Raw genomic sequence first — 13,673 nt, 5'->3', positions numbered from 1 at the left:
TTGCATGTGCCATAAAATGTGTGGTAGGCCCTTATATAGTTAATTATTTCCATCCCGTCTGGTTGATGCATCTTGAGGCAAAAAGGGCGAGGGATACATAATGCAGCATATGTCATCAGCCCAGCCATGGACATCACCTTTTCTCTTTAAATGACTTCTCCTAAAAAAAAAGAATCCCATATTCCTGATATTACATCCATGACCTGGTGGTCTGAACGGATACCAAATTTGTTCAAATTGATGACCTTTACCTTCATTCAAAATCACAGGGGTCAAATTGGTACATTTTTCAAAGAACATTTGGTCTATAACTAAGAGGGCTAGAGATCTGATATTGGGCCATGGCATGCTGGGACTACCAAGTTTGTTCAGATGAATGACCTTGACCTTCGTTGAAAATTACTCAAATTGACTTTCTTGGGCCAATATTATGCACCATGATAACCAGGTGGTAGGTGATGCAGACCCATAGGGCCCTTGTTTTAGAACATAATTTTAACATACTGAATTCTGCTCTTTCCACTGGGTATTGATTTGTTATTTGTAAGCATATATTTGCTTTATAAGGATTTTTTTATTGTTTTGGTGCTTATTCATGTCCACTTTTGGAAATTGTCATGAATCATTTATTTTGCAAAATGCATATGTAGATGTAGCTTGCTGCTTCTGGAAAACTGATCTAACACAGGAAATATTGGCAATACTTGAGGATTTGTTTCAGAGGAAGATTTTATTCATGAATATTGCAAAAGTTCTTGTACATTGCTGATGACAGAAGTCTGGAAAGTCATTGTGATACAATTAGCCGACAAATGTACAAAGGATTTCTAAACAAAACTATTTATTGATTTCCTCCCAGTTAGACCTATTTTTGCACCAAGATATAGATCAACAAGAAGCAGTATACATTTTACATAAAGAAGGAGTTCTTAAAATACTCAGGTTGTTGGGTAGATGTGCAAAGATAAACCAAGACCTTAAATATCATAAAGCCAAGTAAAATCAAGTCTTAAATGACCTTAGCTCTTTGTAGACTGTTAATCAAAATAGAACCCAAACCAAAAGATATCCCTGTATGTCCAATATGGCTGGCAGGCTTTACAGTTGGCTGTTTATTCAGATTGCATAATGCTAAACCGATATGTTATAATCAATATGCTGAATTTGGTTTTATCAATATACTGACGTTGGCTAACAGTTGGAGTCTAAAAGGTATTTCTGCCTGGTAGACTATGCCATGGAGAAGGCAATGATCTGACAGATTACTGAAAAGTCCTGATAGGACACATCACAGAGAAAAGAAATAAATGTAGATGATGCATGCGGTGAGAAATTTTAGGTGCTGTTGTTTCATCCATCATGATCGTAATTTTATCGATGGCCCATCTACAGTTGATTGGCCATGAGTCTGGTAGACCTACATTGTGGTGAGCTCCCAGGTTGACTCCCAAGGGAGACAATCAATTATTCCTGCTGTTATGGACGTGTCATATTTAACCTTTTCATTCTCTCACTGGTGATTTATCTAAAAGCTGCTGCATAGTCTGGGACTGTGTATTAACCCAGGCTCCCATTCTGGACATAGTCGATTAGTCAACATCAAAGATAGGAAGAGTCCATTGTGATTCTTTAGGTAGAACAATATCATTTCAAATGTTGATCAAAGTCGTCATCAATGAAAGACTGGGAAGGTACAAGCTCAAACTGATAAAGCTAAACAGGAAGACTGAATGAAGATTTCTCAGATATAGACGAACCCTGATCATCCTCATGTAATTTCTTTTTTAAAAATTTAATTGCAGAATGGATTTTCTTTTGAATGGGAACCCTGATAAGTTTCTCCATCTAATAGATTACAGACTCAATCTGCATGTAATTAATCTAGATCAGCTGCAGTGGAAATGTCTTGGAGAAGTAGGAGAGCTCTGTATAGAGAACCTTGAGAGGAGTCATCATGAGTATAAATACTTAGTGAAGGTTTTCTACTGAAGGCAGTAAGAGGTTTTATAATGTCAATAGTGATCTGTTTGACCCTTGTATAGGCTGGGAGAAGCCTGTATGTTCAAACATAAAGAAGGAAAGAATTACAAAAAGACAAAGCTCACATGTTCACTATTTTTTTCTATAATATGACCAGAAAGACATGGACAGATAAGTATAAACAAAGATAATCTTTCTACTGTTGGCACTTTCACATGTGTCAACTAGAATTAGGTGATGTATCAAGGACATAAGGTCAATAATGAGGTCACACTTACTACTACAGCTTTTCACTCATTAGAGGGTTTGTTTTTTCTCAGCTCTATTTCAAATGATGCTAGCACCCCAACATTATAGTTATTTTATTTTAACCATAATTAGTATCAATAAAAACATTTACAGATTCATTCTGGCAAAGATTTATTCTAATGTTTCACCAATCAATCACAATTTATAAGACACCATTACTCATGCTTTATCTAAAGTGTCTACCCCAGTTAAGGTCAGTAGGATAAAAATAGGTCATAGTTGCTATAAATAGAATCTCAAATCTTTACTAGCTCTATCATGCTTTCTTCACATAACACAATATGAAATGAATCCACAGGACACGTTGTGTAGGCCTCAGATTGATATCAAGGCCAACCTTGCTACAAAGAGGCAACAACATCTGAAAAACTTCTGTGTTTATTGATATTTAAACGAAATAAAGGTAACTATGTAAACATAGGACCCAACTATTGCATAGGACTGAATTTTTGCCTTTAGCCTCCAGCCTCATGCAATAGTTTGGTCCTCTAGTTCAATATAACACATGTTGACTTCAAACTCAGTTTACAAATGTATAATGTGTCACAGCCGAAGTGGTGTTTGATGATGTTACAATATTATGTTTACAGACCCCCGATGTGAGTTTGAGGTTCGTGTCTCGGCCAAGCAGATGTTTGATGATGTTACAAAATTATGTTTACAGACCCCCGATGTGAGTTTGAGATTAATGTCTCGGCTGAGTTGGTGTTTGATGATGTTACAATATTATGTTTACAGACCCCCGATGTGAGTTTGAGGAGGTTCGTGTCTCGGCTGAGTTGGTGTTTGATGCTGAGTTGGTGTTTGATGATGTTACAATATTATGTTTACAGACCCCCGATGTGAGTTTGAGGATGTTACAAATATTATGTTTACAGACCCCCGATGTGAGTTTGAGGAGGTTCGTGTCTCGGCTGAGCAGGTGTTTGATGATGTTACAATATTATGTTTACAGACCCCCGATGTGAGTTTGAGGAGGTTCGTGTCTCGGCCGAGCAGGTGTTCGCCACATGTAACATTCGGACTAAGACAGGCCAAACCCTGGACCAGTGTAAGGAACTGTGTTCTGGCTGTCACGCCTTCACCTACGTCCCTGAGAGTGGAGACTGTGAGATCCACAACAACAAAGCCTGTACCTCCATGTTGGATGAGAAGGGTGTCGCTCACTACGTACAGAAATGTGACCACACCGGTAAGTACATGGCAAGGATCTTGCAGTATACTTACAGGTAAATACATCTATTACTGGTTTGCAAATTTTAACAGTCTAAATCTGCATAACTAAAGTAGTTTTTCTTAAATTTCTTGAGAGAAAAAAGTAAGAGGTGAAAAAAGTACTTTTTAAGATGATGAATGGTACAAATACAAGATAAGAGGAGAAAAAAATAATAGGCATGGTATAAACATTGCTTCAAGGAATTCTTACGACATTTCTCTCGGATGTTCCCATTTTCCCGCCACAGGTTCTAAGTGTGAGTACATTGAGATCATTCCTGGTAGTGCCCCATTCATGTGTAGTACCTCGTCGACCAGCACGGAGAACCTTGTGGAATGTCATGACGCTTGTGTCCTCAGTAGCTGTGAGGCCTTTAAGTATAAGATGGATCAGTCCGGCAGCTGTGACCTGTACTTCGATAACTCCTGTATCAGTATGCTCGATAAGAGGAAGGAGAACTATTACGTACGGCGCTGTACCAACCCAGAAGGTGAGATTTAACAACAAAGAAATAAAATGGAAGGTAAACGGTATATATTTCAAGATTAAGGAGAAAAAAACAACAAAAATAATGCTTATAGAAATAGATTATGTTTAACAAGAGATTGATTGTGAAGATAAAAGGAAAATGGTTATGTCCAGACAGAATAACTGATTGGGAAAAAAAGGTACAAGGCATTTTGTGTTTATTCTTGAAGGGGGAATAACTGTGTTACATCAGATCTGAACTTTACATTAAAACCCAGTATCCATTGAAAATGGTGTCTCAAACTAGTAGGATCAATGTGTCTATTGAGAACTGATGGTTATTGATATTATTACTTCGTTTTGTTGTAGAATGTAAGTATGAGGAAGTCAAGATGGCTAACAATGACCCGTGTAGTATGGTGTCGTCCAGCACGGACACGATTGACCAGTGTAGGGATGCCTGTAGTGAGTGTGTCGGCTTTAAGTTTGACTACCAGACCGGAGGCTGTAGTCTGTACAACCAGGAGTCATGTCTGCCCGACAAAAAACTCAACTTCTACATCATCCGATGTCCAGGTAAGAACTTCTACATCATCCGATGTCCAGGTAAGAACTTCTACATCATCTGATGTCCAGGTAAGAACTTCTACATCATCCGATGTCCAGGTAAGAACTTCTACATCATCCGATGTCCAGGTAAGAACTTCTACATCATCCGATGTCCAGGTAAGAACTTTTACATCATCCGATGTCCAGGTAAGAACTTCTACATCATCTGATGTCCAGGTAAGAACTTCTACATCATCCGATGTCCAGGTAAGAACTTCTACATCATCTGATGTCAAGGTAAGAACTTCTACATCATACGATGGCCAGGTAAGAACTTCTACATCATCCGATGTCCAGGTAAGAACTTCTACATCATCTGATGTCAAGGTAAGAACTTCTATATCATCTGATGTCTAAGTAAGAACTTCTAGATCATCGATGTCCAGGTAAGAACTTCTACATCATCTGATGTCAGGGTAAGAACTTCTACATCATACGATGTCCAGGTAAGAACTTCTACATCATCTGATGTCCAGGTAAGAACTTCTACATCATACGATGTCCAGGTAAGAACTTCTAGATCATCGATGTCCAGGTAAGAACTTCTACATCATCTGATGTCCAGGTAAGAACTTCTACATCATACGATGTCCAGGTAAGAACTTCTACATCATCTGATGTCCAGGTAAGAACTTCTACATCATCTGATGTCCAGGTAAGAACTTCTCCATCATCTGATGTCCAGGTAAGAACTTCTCCATCATCGGATGTCCAGGTAAGAACATGTACAGAAAACATAGATAAACCATTAATGCAGGAGTACCATTTAGCTGTTTAGAACCATTTGTATATGTCCATCCCCTTGGCGAGCCATTCAAACTGCTTTCCATTTATGATCTGTCCATTCTTTTGCAGATTTCTATCTGGACAATCCTTATGTGTTCTTTGTTTCCAGTTGTGCATGCTAATTTTGACAATTGTCAGCAGAGGAAAAGTACATTTACATTTCAATGATTCATTTTTACTTGATAGCCGTAAAAATGGTAACTTCTCTGTAGAAGTGATAATACAAAAGAACATATCCAAAAAATAACAGAAATCAGAAAATGATGACATTAAAAACTAGTATCCTTATCAGATCTCCATTTAAATTGTAATGTTTTCCTCCTCAGTTGAAGAACCCAAATCTCCAGAACCTCTGAAAGAGGATGAGCCTGTCAACATACAGATTGGTGGTTCAGTGGACACTGCACAGAAACCAGAGGAGTTAGAAAACGAAGTTATCCCTCAGGAGACCTCTGTAATCGAGGGTGGAGCCCAGAGGTCTGAACCTGTCATCACAAGTGATGTAAAGAAGGCAGGACCAGAAGCTCCAGCAGCAGAAGAGGAACCAGTACCTGTGGAGAAAGCTTCATCAGAGGAGGATGAAGAGGATGATGATGATGAAGATGATGATGATGATGAGGAGGAGGAGGAGGATGAGGAAGAAGAAGACTACAATGATATGACAGAGCTGGAGAAGAAGATCATGGGAGTGAAGCCCATCATGGAGGCTGGAGACTCGATTTGTACAGAAGAGGATTACGTCAAGTTCAAGGCCGACCTCCTTAGGTACCACTGTGTGAGGTTTGGACGTAAGGACTGCGACAAAACCCAGCTGCCAAGTAAGTATCTAAACGAAGGAGTTTGTGCTTCAGGAAGTACAAAGTAAATGCTAAATACATCTGTAGGCCATAATATCTAGTAGTAGCCAGAATTTGTGCTGCAGGAAATACAAAGTAAATGCTAAAAACATCTGTAGGCCATAATATCTAGTAGTAGCCAGAATTTGTGCTTCAGGAAGTACAAAGTAAATGCTAAAAACATCTGTAGGCCATAATATCTAGTAGTAGCCAGAATTTGTGCTTCAGGAAGTACAAAGTAAATGCTAAAAACATCTGTAGGCCATAATATCTAGTAGTAGCCAGAATTTGTGCTTCAGGAAGTACAAAGTAAATGCTAAAAACATCTGTAGGCCATAATATCTAGTAGTAGCCAGAATTTGTGCTTCAGGAAGTACAAAGTAAATGCTAAAAACATCTGTAGGCCATAATATCTAGTAGTAGCCAGAATTTGTGCTTCAGGAAGTACAAAGTAAATGCTAAAAACATCTGTAGGCCATAATATCTAGTAGTAGCCAGAATTTGTGCTTCAGGAAGTACAAAGTAAATGCTAAAAACATCTGTAGGCCATAATATCTAGTAGTAGCCAGAATTTGTGCTTCAGGAAGTACAAAGTAAATGCTAAAAACATCTGTAGGCCATAATATCTAGTAGTAGCCAGAATTTGTGCTTCAGGAAGTACAAAGTAAATGCTAAAACATCTGTAGGCCATAATATCTAGTAGTAGCCAGAATTTGTGCTTCTGATGTACATTATAACATTACAACTTTTCCATACTGTCTGATTTAATCATTGAACTCCTCTACAAATCCAAAAATTAAAAATGTATATTGAGATTCAACACATTTACTATAGTACAATTTAGATGTACATGTAGTTTGATGTGTTACCACACTGCAGTTTGACTCTAAATGATCCAAGTTGAGATTGAAATTTAAAATCATAAAATCTGTCACGATCTTTGTAGACAAGGACTACATCGCCACGCTGATGTACAGCTATTACGATCGGGACATGGATGGATCTGTCGACACACAGGAACTCTGGGAAACTCAGGTCATCAACAAGTTTGGGAAACTTTCAGACAAATGTACACTGGTGGACATCATGAAGTTTGATAATCCTGGAAACAGTGATGGCATTATGGACAAGAATAAGTTTGTCAAGGCCTTCGGTAAGAATTCACCTTTTCAGGTCAGATGTGAAGGTACTAATCTGTTCTTTAGGTTGTATGCATTACCTTAAGATATTTTTATTTTCAACGTTTTCAACTCGATATACCTATCTCAATGAATTTTGGAGAGAATTTAACAACAGAAAACTTATTTTGAATCCTGCGTTGGATTACCTGAGTTGCAAGGCAAATTTCCTTTACAGATAAGTTTCAACAGAATTACAATTATAAGACACTCATCAGATGCATGCTTCATTGATAGATTTGCTCCAAGATGCTTTAACCATGTACACTGTATTAATTATAACAAAATCCAATATTAATGTTGTAGATGTTCCTAAAGAGATACTGAAACAGAAAGTAGAACTCATCCCGATCCTGGCTACCATGGGTAACGGTCTGGAGATCCAGTGTGGTATCCGCCCAACCGAGGGGTCAGAGGTCGTCTGGGAGAGACATACAATTGATGTGGCCATGGTCAGCTTCCCTGACATTGCTGTAAGTATATATTACTATTCATAGATAAATATAATATTTGAGATATTTGTAAAGAGCTAGCATGCATGGTCAATACCTGATGCGTATTCTTTGATGGCATGTGTGGTCTCAATGTATATTTCTGACTTAAATTCCCTTTTAATCATTTTAACTGTTGATACTTGTTGCAGGTTTTCAGTGACGGAACTCTGTACTTTGACAATGTTGGTGTTCACCACACAGGAAACTACACATGTTACGACCGTGATCGACCTGGAGTCAAACAGGTCCACCAGCTTCATGTTCAGAGTAAGTTACAGCTGGTAGACCCTCAGACACTTCACCTTCATGAATGTTTTAAAACAAGTTTGTTCTTCAATATGTCTGTTGGACTAAAGGCATCGTCATTGTGTGTAGAATTGAAGTCTGGCATAGTTTACTATAGGACCTGACGTTATATAGAAATTACTTTTCAGATTCAGCATTGTAAAAAGTACTTCATCAAACAAAGAAGCCATTCTGGTTTTTTTTTTAAATTACTTAAATCTCTTCATGCTATTAAAACTAATATTAGGAACATGTGAACAAATATGGTTCAGCCAAACCTGTAAAGTTTTGTAATGTACAAATTTATCAAATTATTATTTCACATAAAGAACCAAAAATTTCATGAGCATATTCAGTAAACATTTTACATTAAGAATATATGGAAGAATTTGCTTACCTGATAGACCTGTTTACAGTTAAAATCACTATCTTTTCATTTGTCTTTTTTGATTACTATGATGATTAATATAATTGAGCATTTATTTAATACCTGATATTTATGTTAATTAAGTTGACTATTTTGATTTCAGTGATCCCCAGAGTAAAAGTATCCCCTCCTAACCTGCTCCTACAGGTAGATAACACCGACGTATCGATCCACTGCCATGCTGAAGGTATCCCCCCACCTAGGATCCGGTGGGAAGTTAACGAGAAACCCTTACCGAAAATCCCCAACCACTACATCAGATCTCGTGAGTATAGTTTCATCATGTACTGTTTAACCATAAATGAATATATCCCCAGTTCTTCATTGAGGCAACAACATCCTTGTTTGTGCTTGGTGCATTAAACCAAGCAATAAGCTCTGTTCACTGAATGTACTAAAAATAATTGCTAGATGAAATAATGCACTAAGAATATGGAGAAAAACCGGCTCATTTAAAAATGGCTGATATGTTATTGGAATTCACTCTGTTTCCAATAAAATAATAAAGGTTTTAATTTCCAATAAAATAAGTTTTCTCAAAATCCTAATTGTAAGTGAAGGAGTATCCTAAGAAGAAGCCAATGGGTGATTTGGGTAAGTTTTCTTTATGTCATAGTTACTATGGTAAGACTTACTACTGTGTGTTATTGGATTTTAGATAAGAATGGAACACTGACAATCTACCATACTGACTACCAGAGAGATACCGGCGCCTACAAGTGTGTCGCAGAAAACACTGCCGGAACATCTACCGATATTGCCACCATCTTCATCCACAAACCCAATGAGACCATGCTCAGTAAGTAAAAAGTTTCACTTTATTGTATCCGTAGAAGTTCTTTCTTCATATCTCTAATTAAATAATCACCTTGTGTCTTTCCTAAGCTGACCATTTCCTAGAAAAATGTACCATTTAATGAAAACTTATCTGGCTAAAGTAACCAAGGATTATGTTAAATTTAATCTACAGGTTACTATGTCAAGACAGTTTGAGTATACAAACAATATTCAGGTTTTCCGTTTGCATTGATTTGACATACTTAGGAGTAGACCTAAATATGGAAGTTTAAGTTGTGAAGTTTGTCGTTCCAAAAGCTCTGTCAGTCTTTTGTCGATATAAAGTCATGTGGAATCAGCTGAATATTTTTTTATTGACTAAAAACCTTGGTATTGCAGCATAGTGCAGGACTTGTATTTCCATTTAGGTTCAGAAGAGTAAATTATACTCAAATCTAAATTATTGAATACATTTCGCAATCTTAAGGGTGTCCAGAAACTAATATTGGAATGTAGCACACTAAGGTGAATGGCTACCACGTTTGTACAAATGGCTTTCAAGGTATGTGAGGTTTATGATTTCCTGAAATCTGTTATTGGTTGTTTTCAATTACCAAGAAGCTAAAAAAGAATTAGAACCTAGAGCCGTTTAAGAACTTATAAAAGGCCTCTTATTAGGTTCCAGAATTAATTGACTACTCCCATTATATGTCTGGAGATGTATTGGATTTGTTGTTGAGACACTGTTTACCGTATTAAGACCCTCAGGTTTTGTTGACAATAGTACATTTGAGTACACTATGTAAGTGCCATTAGCTACAAGTACAGCTTTAATGTTACAAGGTGTACCCTGAAGTCTACTATGGTGATACAACACTGTCTGAGAGTGATAACACTCATCGCCATGGTTTATAGTTCCCTTGCGACCTGTTGTATATAGTAAATTGGTCAAACTGACATTTAATTGTCACTACTGTATTTCCTATAAAAAGCAAAACTTTCCCTCCCCATAGTCCATCTCATTAGGAACTTCCCATATTATGTATTACAGTTACGGAATATCTATGATAAAACCTGCCTTAGAGACCACCTCTGAATAAAGACCACCTGCTTGATAGAAATATCTTGGTTAGATTCCAAATGGCAAGTGTTGATATATTTTGACCTCATGTATTTGCCACTTACCTATATAAAGACCTTCTTTCTGATCTGATATATCCGAATATGAGAATAAAGTGGATTTCAGGTAATTAAAATTTATGTACGTATATATGTGTGTGTATAGATTAATTGTAATTAATGAGAAACACTTCCATGTCTCCATTGTTGTGATTAATCAATCACTGGAGAGTGGCTTTGTTCATCTCTCTTTGTGTAACAATTGCTATATTAGTCAGCAAATAAGCTGGACCACCCACAGATACACAGACAGTAATTAGATACACAAAAAAGGAATCAATTTTACTGTCCTATTAACAGCCAGGGTCATTTAAGAACATAGCAGATTTGGATGGTTGAGTAAAGCCAGAGTACCCAGAGAAAAACCACTAACTGGTGGTCAGTAGTTGGCAAGTGCCCTACATGGGATCCAAACTTATGATCCACAGGTGGAGGACCTTCTGTATTTATGTCGGGAGATCTTAGCGTCTTGGCCACTGTTTCCTCTACAGATATGAATAATGTTCATAAATAATTAACCAGCTTCATTAAGTCCATCACTAGATAAATAAGTGACTCCATAAGTAAGTCTTAATTAAAAACTATTCCCACAATATATGCAAATTAAACTTGTTTAATGTATTTTATGAATGTTACAGTTACATTGCTTTGAAGTTATTTACGGTTAGTAAATGTATATATTAAGTGTCAAGTTAATTAAGTTGTTTGTTTACAAGTCGTATTTCAATAGCAGTACTCCCATCTTTGACTTGTTTAATAGTTTTGCACAAAACTTTGAAGAGTTAAGTTTTGTATTACGTAATTTCACACGTAAAATGAAACAGATTGTTTATACATAGTGATATGTATCCGTCGTTTTAATAAAACGGCCACTTTCAATCTAATTTACGTGTTTGTCATTTATATCAATCAAGTCACACGAGCTTGCCATGGAAGAGACAACTGAAATCATTTCTAAAAAGTTTTTTATAGGTGTTGATCTTTCTATGTCCAGTAATGCAAAGTTGACAACTTTAAAACAGATTGGAATAAACAATACAATATGCAGATGTGCCCGACAGACTTTTCAATAATATTGGTTGTTATGGTAACTAAGCCAATTTAAACAGGTTTTGTGTTATTGCCAAGAAAACATTAGTACTATTATGCCCACTAACTCATGTGGTTTGCTCTTGGGATATTAACCAGCCATTCTGGCGACACCAGTTCTAGCAGTTACAGTTGATTCAAGTGTAATCTGTTCGACTCAGCTGTGCAAAATAAACCATAAGGAAGTGGAATAGCATCTCTGGCTTTATTCTACCCAAAGGGTAGTCGTAAAATGTTTGCAGCATTTCCAATGAGGAGGTATTAAAAAATTTATTTTGCTAATTTTGGGCATATGATTCTCTTTGGAACAAAAAGATGTTGTTGCTATACATATATATTATATCTTATTTTCATGAATAGAAACTGGTAGTCAGTATAGTAATCTTTTGTTAAAAAATTGTCAGAATACATGTACATGTATATATCTACTCCGAGATAGTCAGAATACATGTATATATCTACTCCGAGATAGCTACAGCAACATTTTTATGGGCCTCAAATTTGGAAAGAATCTTACAATTTAGCCTTAAATGTATCCTTAGAAAAACAAATTTAAGTTGGAAACTGGTAAGGTTTGAAATCTCTTTAAAACTACATGTAAAATTTATAATTGTATGATATTTCAAAATACCAAGCTTTGAATTACGGTTAGCAGAGAAAATTTCAGAATTTTGTTTTGATCTTTGTTTCAAGAAGTGGACAGTTTGATAAAGAACAGAGTCCGCAATCTTCACACCAAGCTAGTCATAATAAACATCACAAGATGGTGTTATATGGTTGTATTTTAGCTAGACTTCTTCTCATCCTAAGGTTGTGCTGTATATGATGATTTCGCGTGATCAATACCGTCACAGAGATGTTTCACCACTGTCACTGCTTCACGCTACTTTTTTCTGCCTAAATATTCCTGTCTTTATCCGGAAGCATCAGTTTGACAGCTGATGAAGTTTGCTGGTTATAACTAGTTCTAGGCAAGATGTGGATTTTGGGATCTTGTATAACTAGTTCTAGGCATCATGTCAATTCCGGGGTCTTGTCTCAGTATTTAGAGAAACCAATGTGAATCGACAAATGCATAGGCTGCTTAACATTACATATAGATTTATATTTCTTCCTTAGTTGGTGAATAGACAAGCCATAGGAAATGGATAGGAGAAATTGATTTCACTATATCACTGTAAAATAAATGGGAAAGATTATTGTATTTTCTATTTTTTTTTATCAATTTAAGTAAAAGCAGATAAATGGGGTTGTCATTTTGGTCTGATCGGTATTTAATCTTAAAAAGCTCCCATATGAAATCATTCTGTTTTATATCTAACGTATGTTACTTCATTTCTCTATAGCATAGTTAATTGATATCTAAATTCATATTGGAGGAATTTGGTATGGAGAAATTGATCAAATTGTCAAAAGATATTCAAGAACGGAAGTTTTAAGTGATCAAAGTAATAATAGATATACAAATGTAGTATAGTCCATATACTGGTCTAGAGTAGAATGTAATCGGACCAAATCCACCGTTAATAATATCTTACGTGGAAGTCATTTACAGCTGACATTGTAGGCTGACTTGGTAATTTTTGGTCAATGTTTCCGCCCCGTTTCTTTAGCGTGTTAAGACGGACAGACAGATGAACAGACAGCTGAACACATAGCCTTTTATCCTGGCTTGTTTAGTGATAAAGTACAGGAAATTAAAGATTTCTCTGCTCGACTCATCCTCCTTTCTGGAATTAGGATTTTATACTGCTGATATAACACAGAATTTGTATAAACCATCTCGGTGATGGCAACTTGAATAAGATAAATAGTTGATATCCGGGTTTTCTTTCTCTTTCTAATCAAAGAAAAGCATTTCATGGTTTACATCGTCTTAGGATTCTATTTCTTGCTTTGATTTCCTAGAATTGATAATTATACTAAAAACTCACGATACAACTAGTTCGACTTGTGTTATAAAGCCTGATTTGTTTCATTGATCAGTAAAGCCGGCTGGTTGTGTGATCGTTAGGCTGAAGGCAGGCCGTGTCACTCTGT

General features: G+C 36.5%; 1 protein-coding gene across 1 annotated transcript in view; it reads left to right on the top strand.

The window, feature by feature from the left end:
* LOC138323425 (uncharacterized) overlaps nt 1-13,673 on the top strand; it is a 70,859-nt gene that overhangs the window by 44,559 nt on the left and 12,627 nt on the right. The window contains exons 6-14 of the mRNA XM_069268035.1: nt 3,245-3,481; nt 3,753-3,995; nt 4,343-4,549; nt 5,695-6,186; nt 7,151-7,357; nt 7,689-7,855; nt 8,026-8,143; nt 8,692-8,853; nt 9,247-9,387. Coding sequence (XP_069124136.1) covers nt 3,245-3,481; nt 3,753-3,995; nt 4,343-4,549; nt 5,695-6,186; nt 7,151-7,357; nt 7,689-7,855; nt 8,026-8,143; nt 8,692-8,853; nt 9,247-9,387 — 1,974 coding nt within the window. The remainder of the gene's footprint in view (nt 1-3,244; nt 3,482-3,752; nt 3,996-4,342; nt 4,550-5,694; nt 6,187-7,150; nt 7,358-7,688; nt 7,856-8,025; nt 8,144-8,691; nt 8,854-9,246; nt 9,388-13,673) is intronic.

This window comes from Argopecten irradians, chromosome 5 (genome assembly GCF_041381155.1).
Source record: "Argopecten irradians isolate NY chromosome 5, Ai_NY, whole genome shotgun sequence".
Lineage (NCBI taxonomy): Eukaryota > Metazoa > Mollusca > Bivalvia > Pectinida > Pectinidae > Argopecten > Argopecten irradians.
This window is presented reverse-complemented; position numbering and strand designations above follow the sequence as displayed.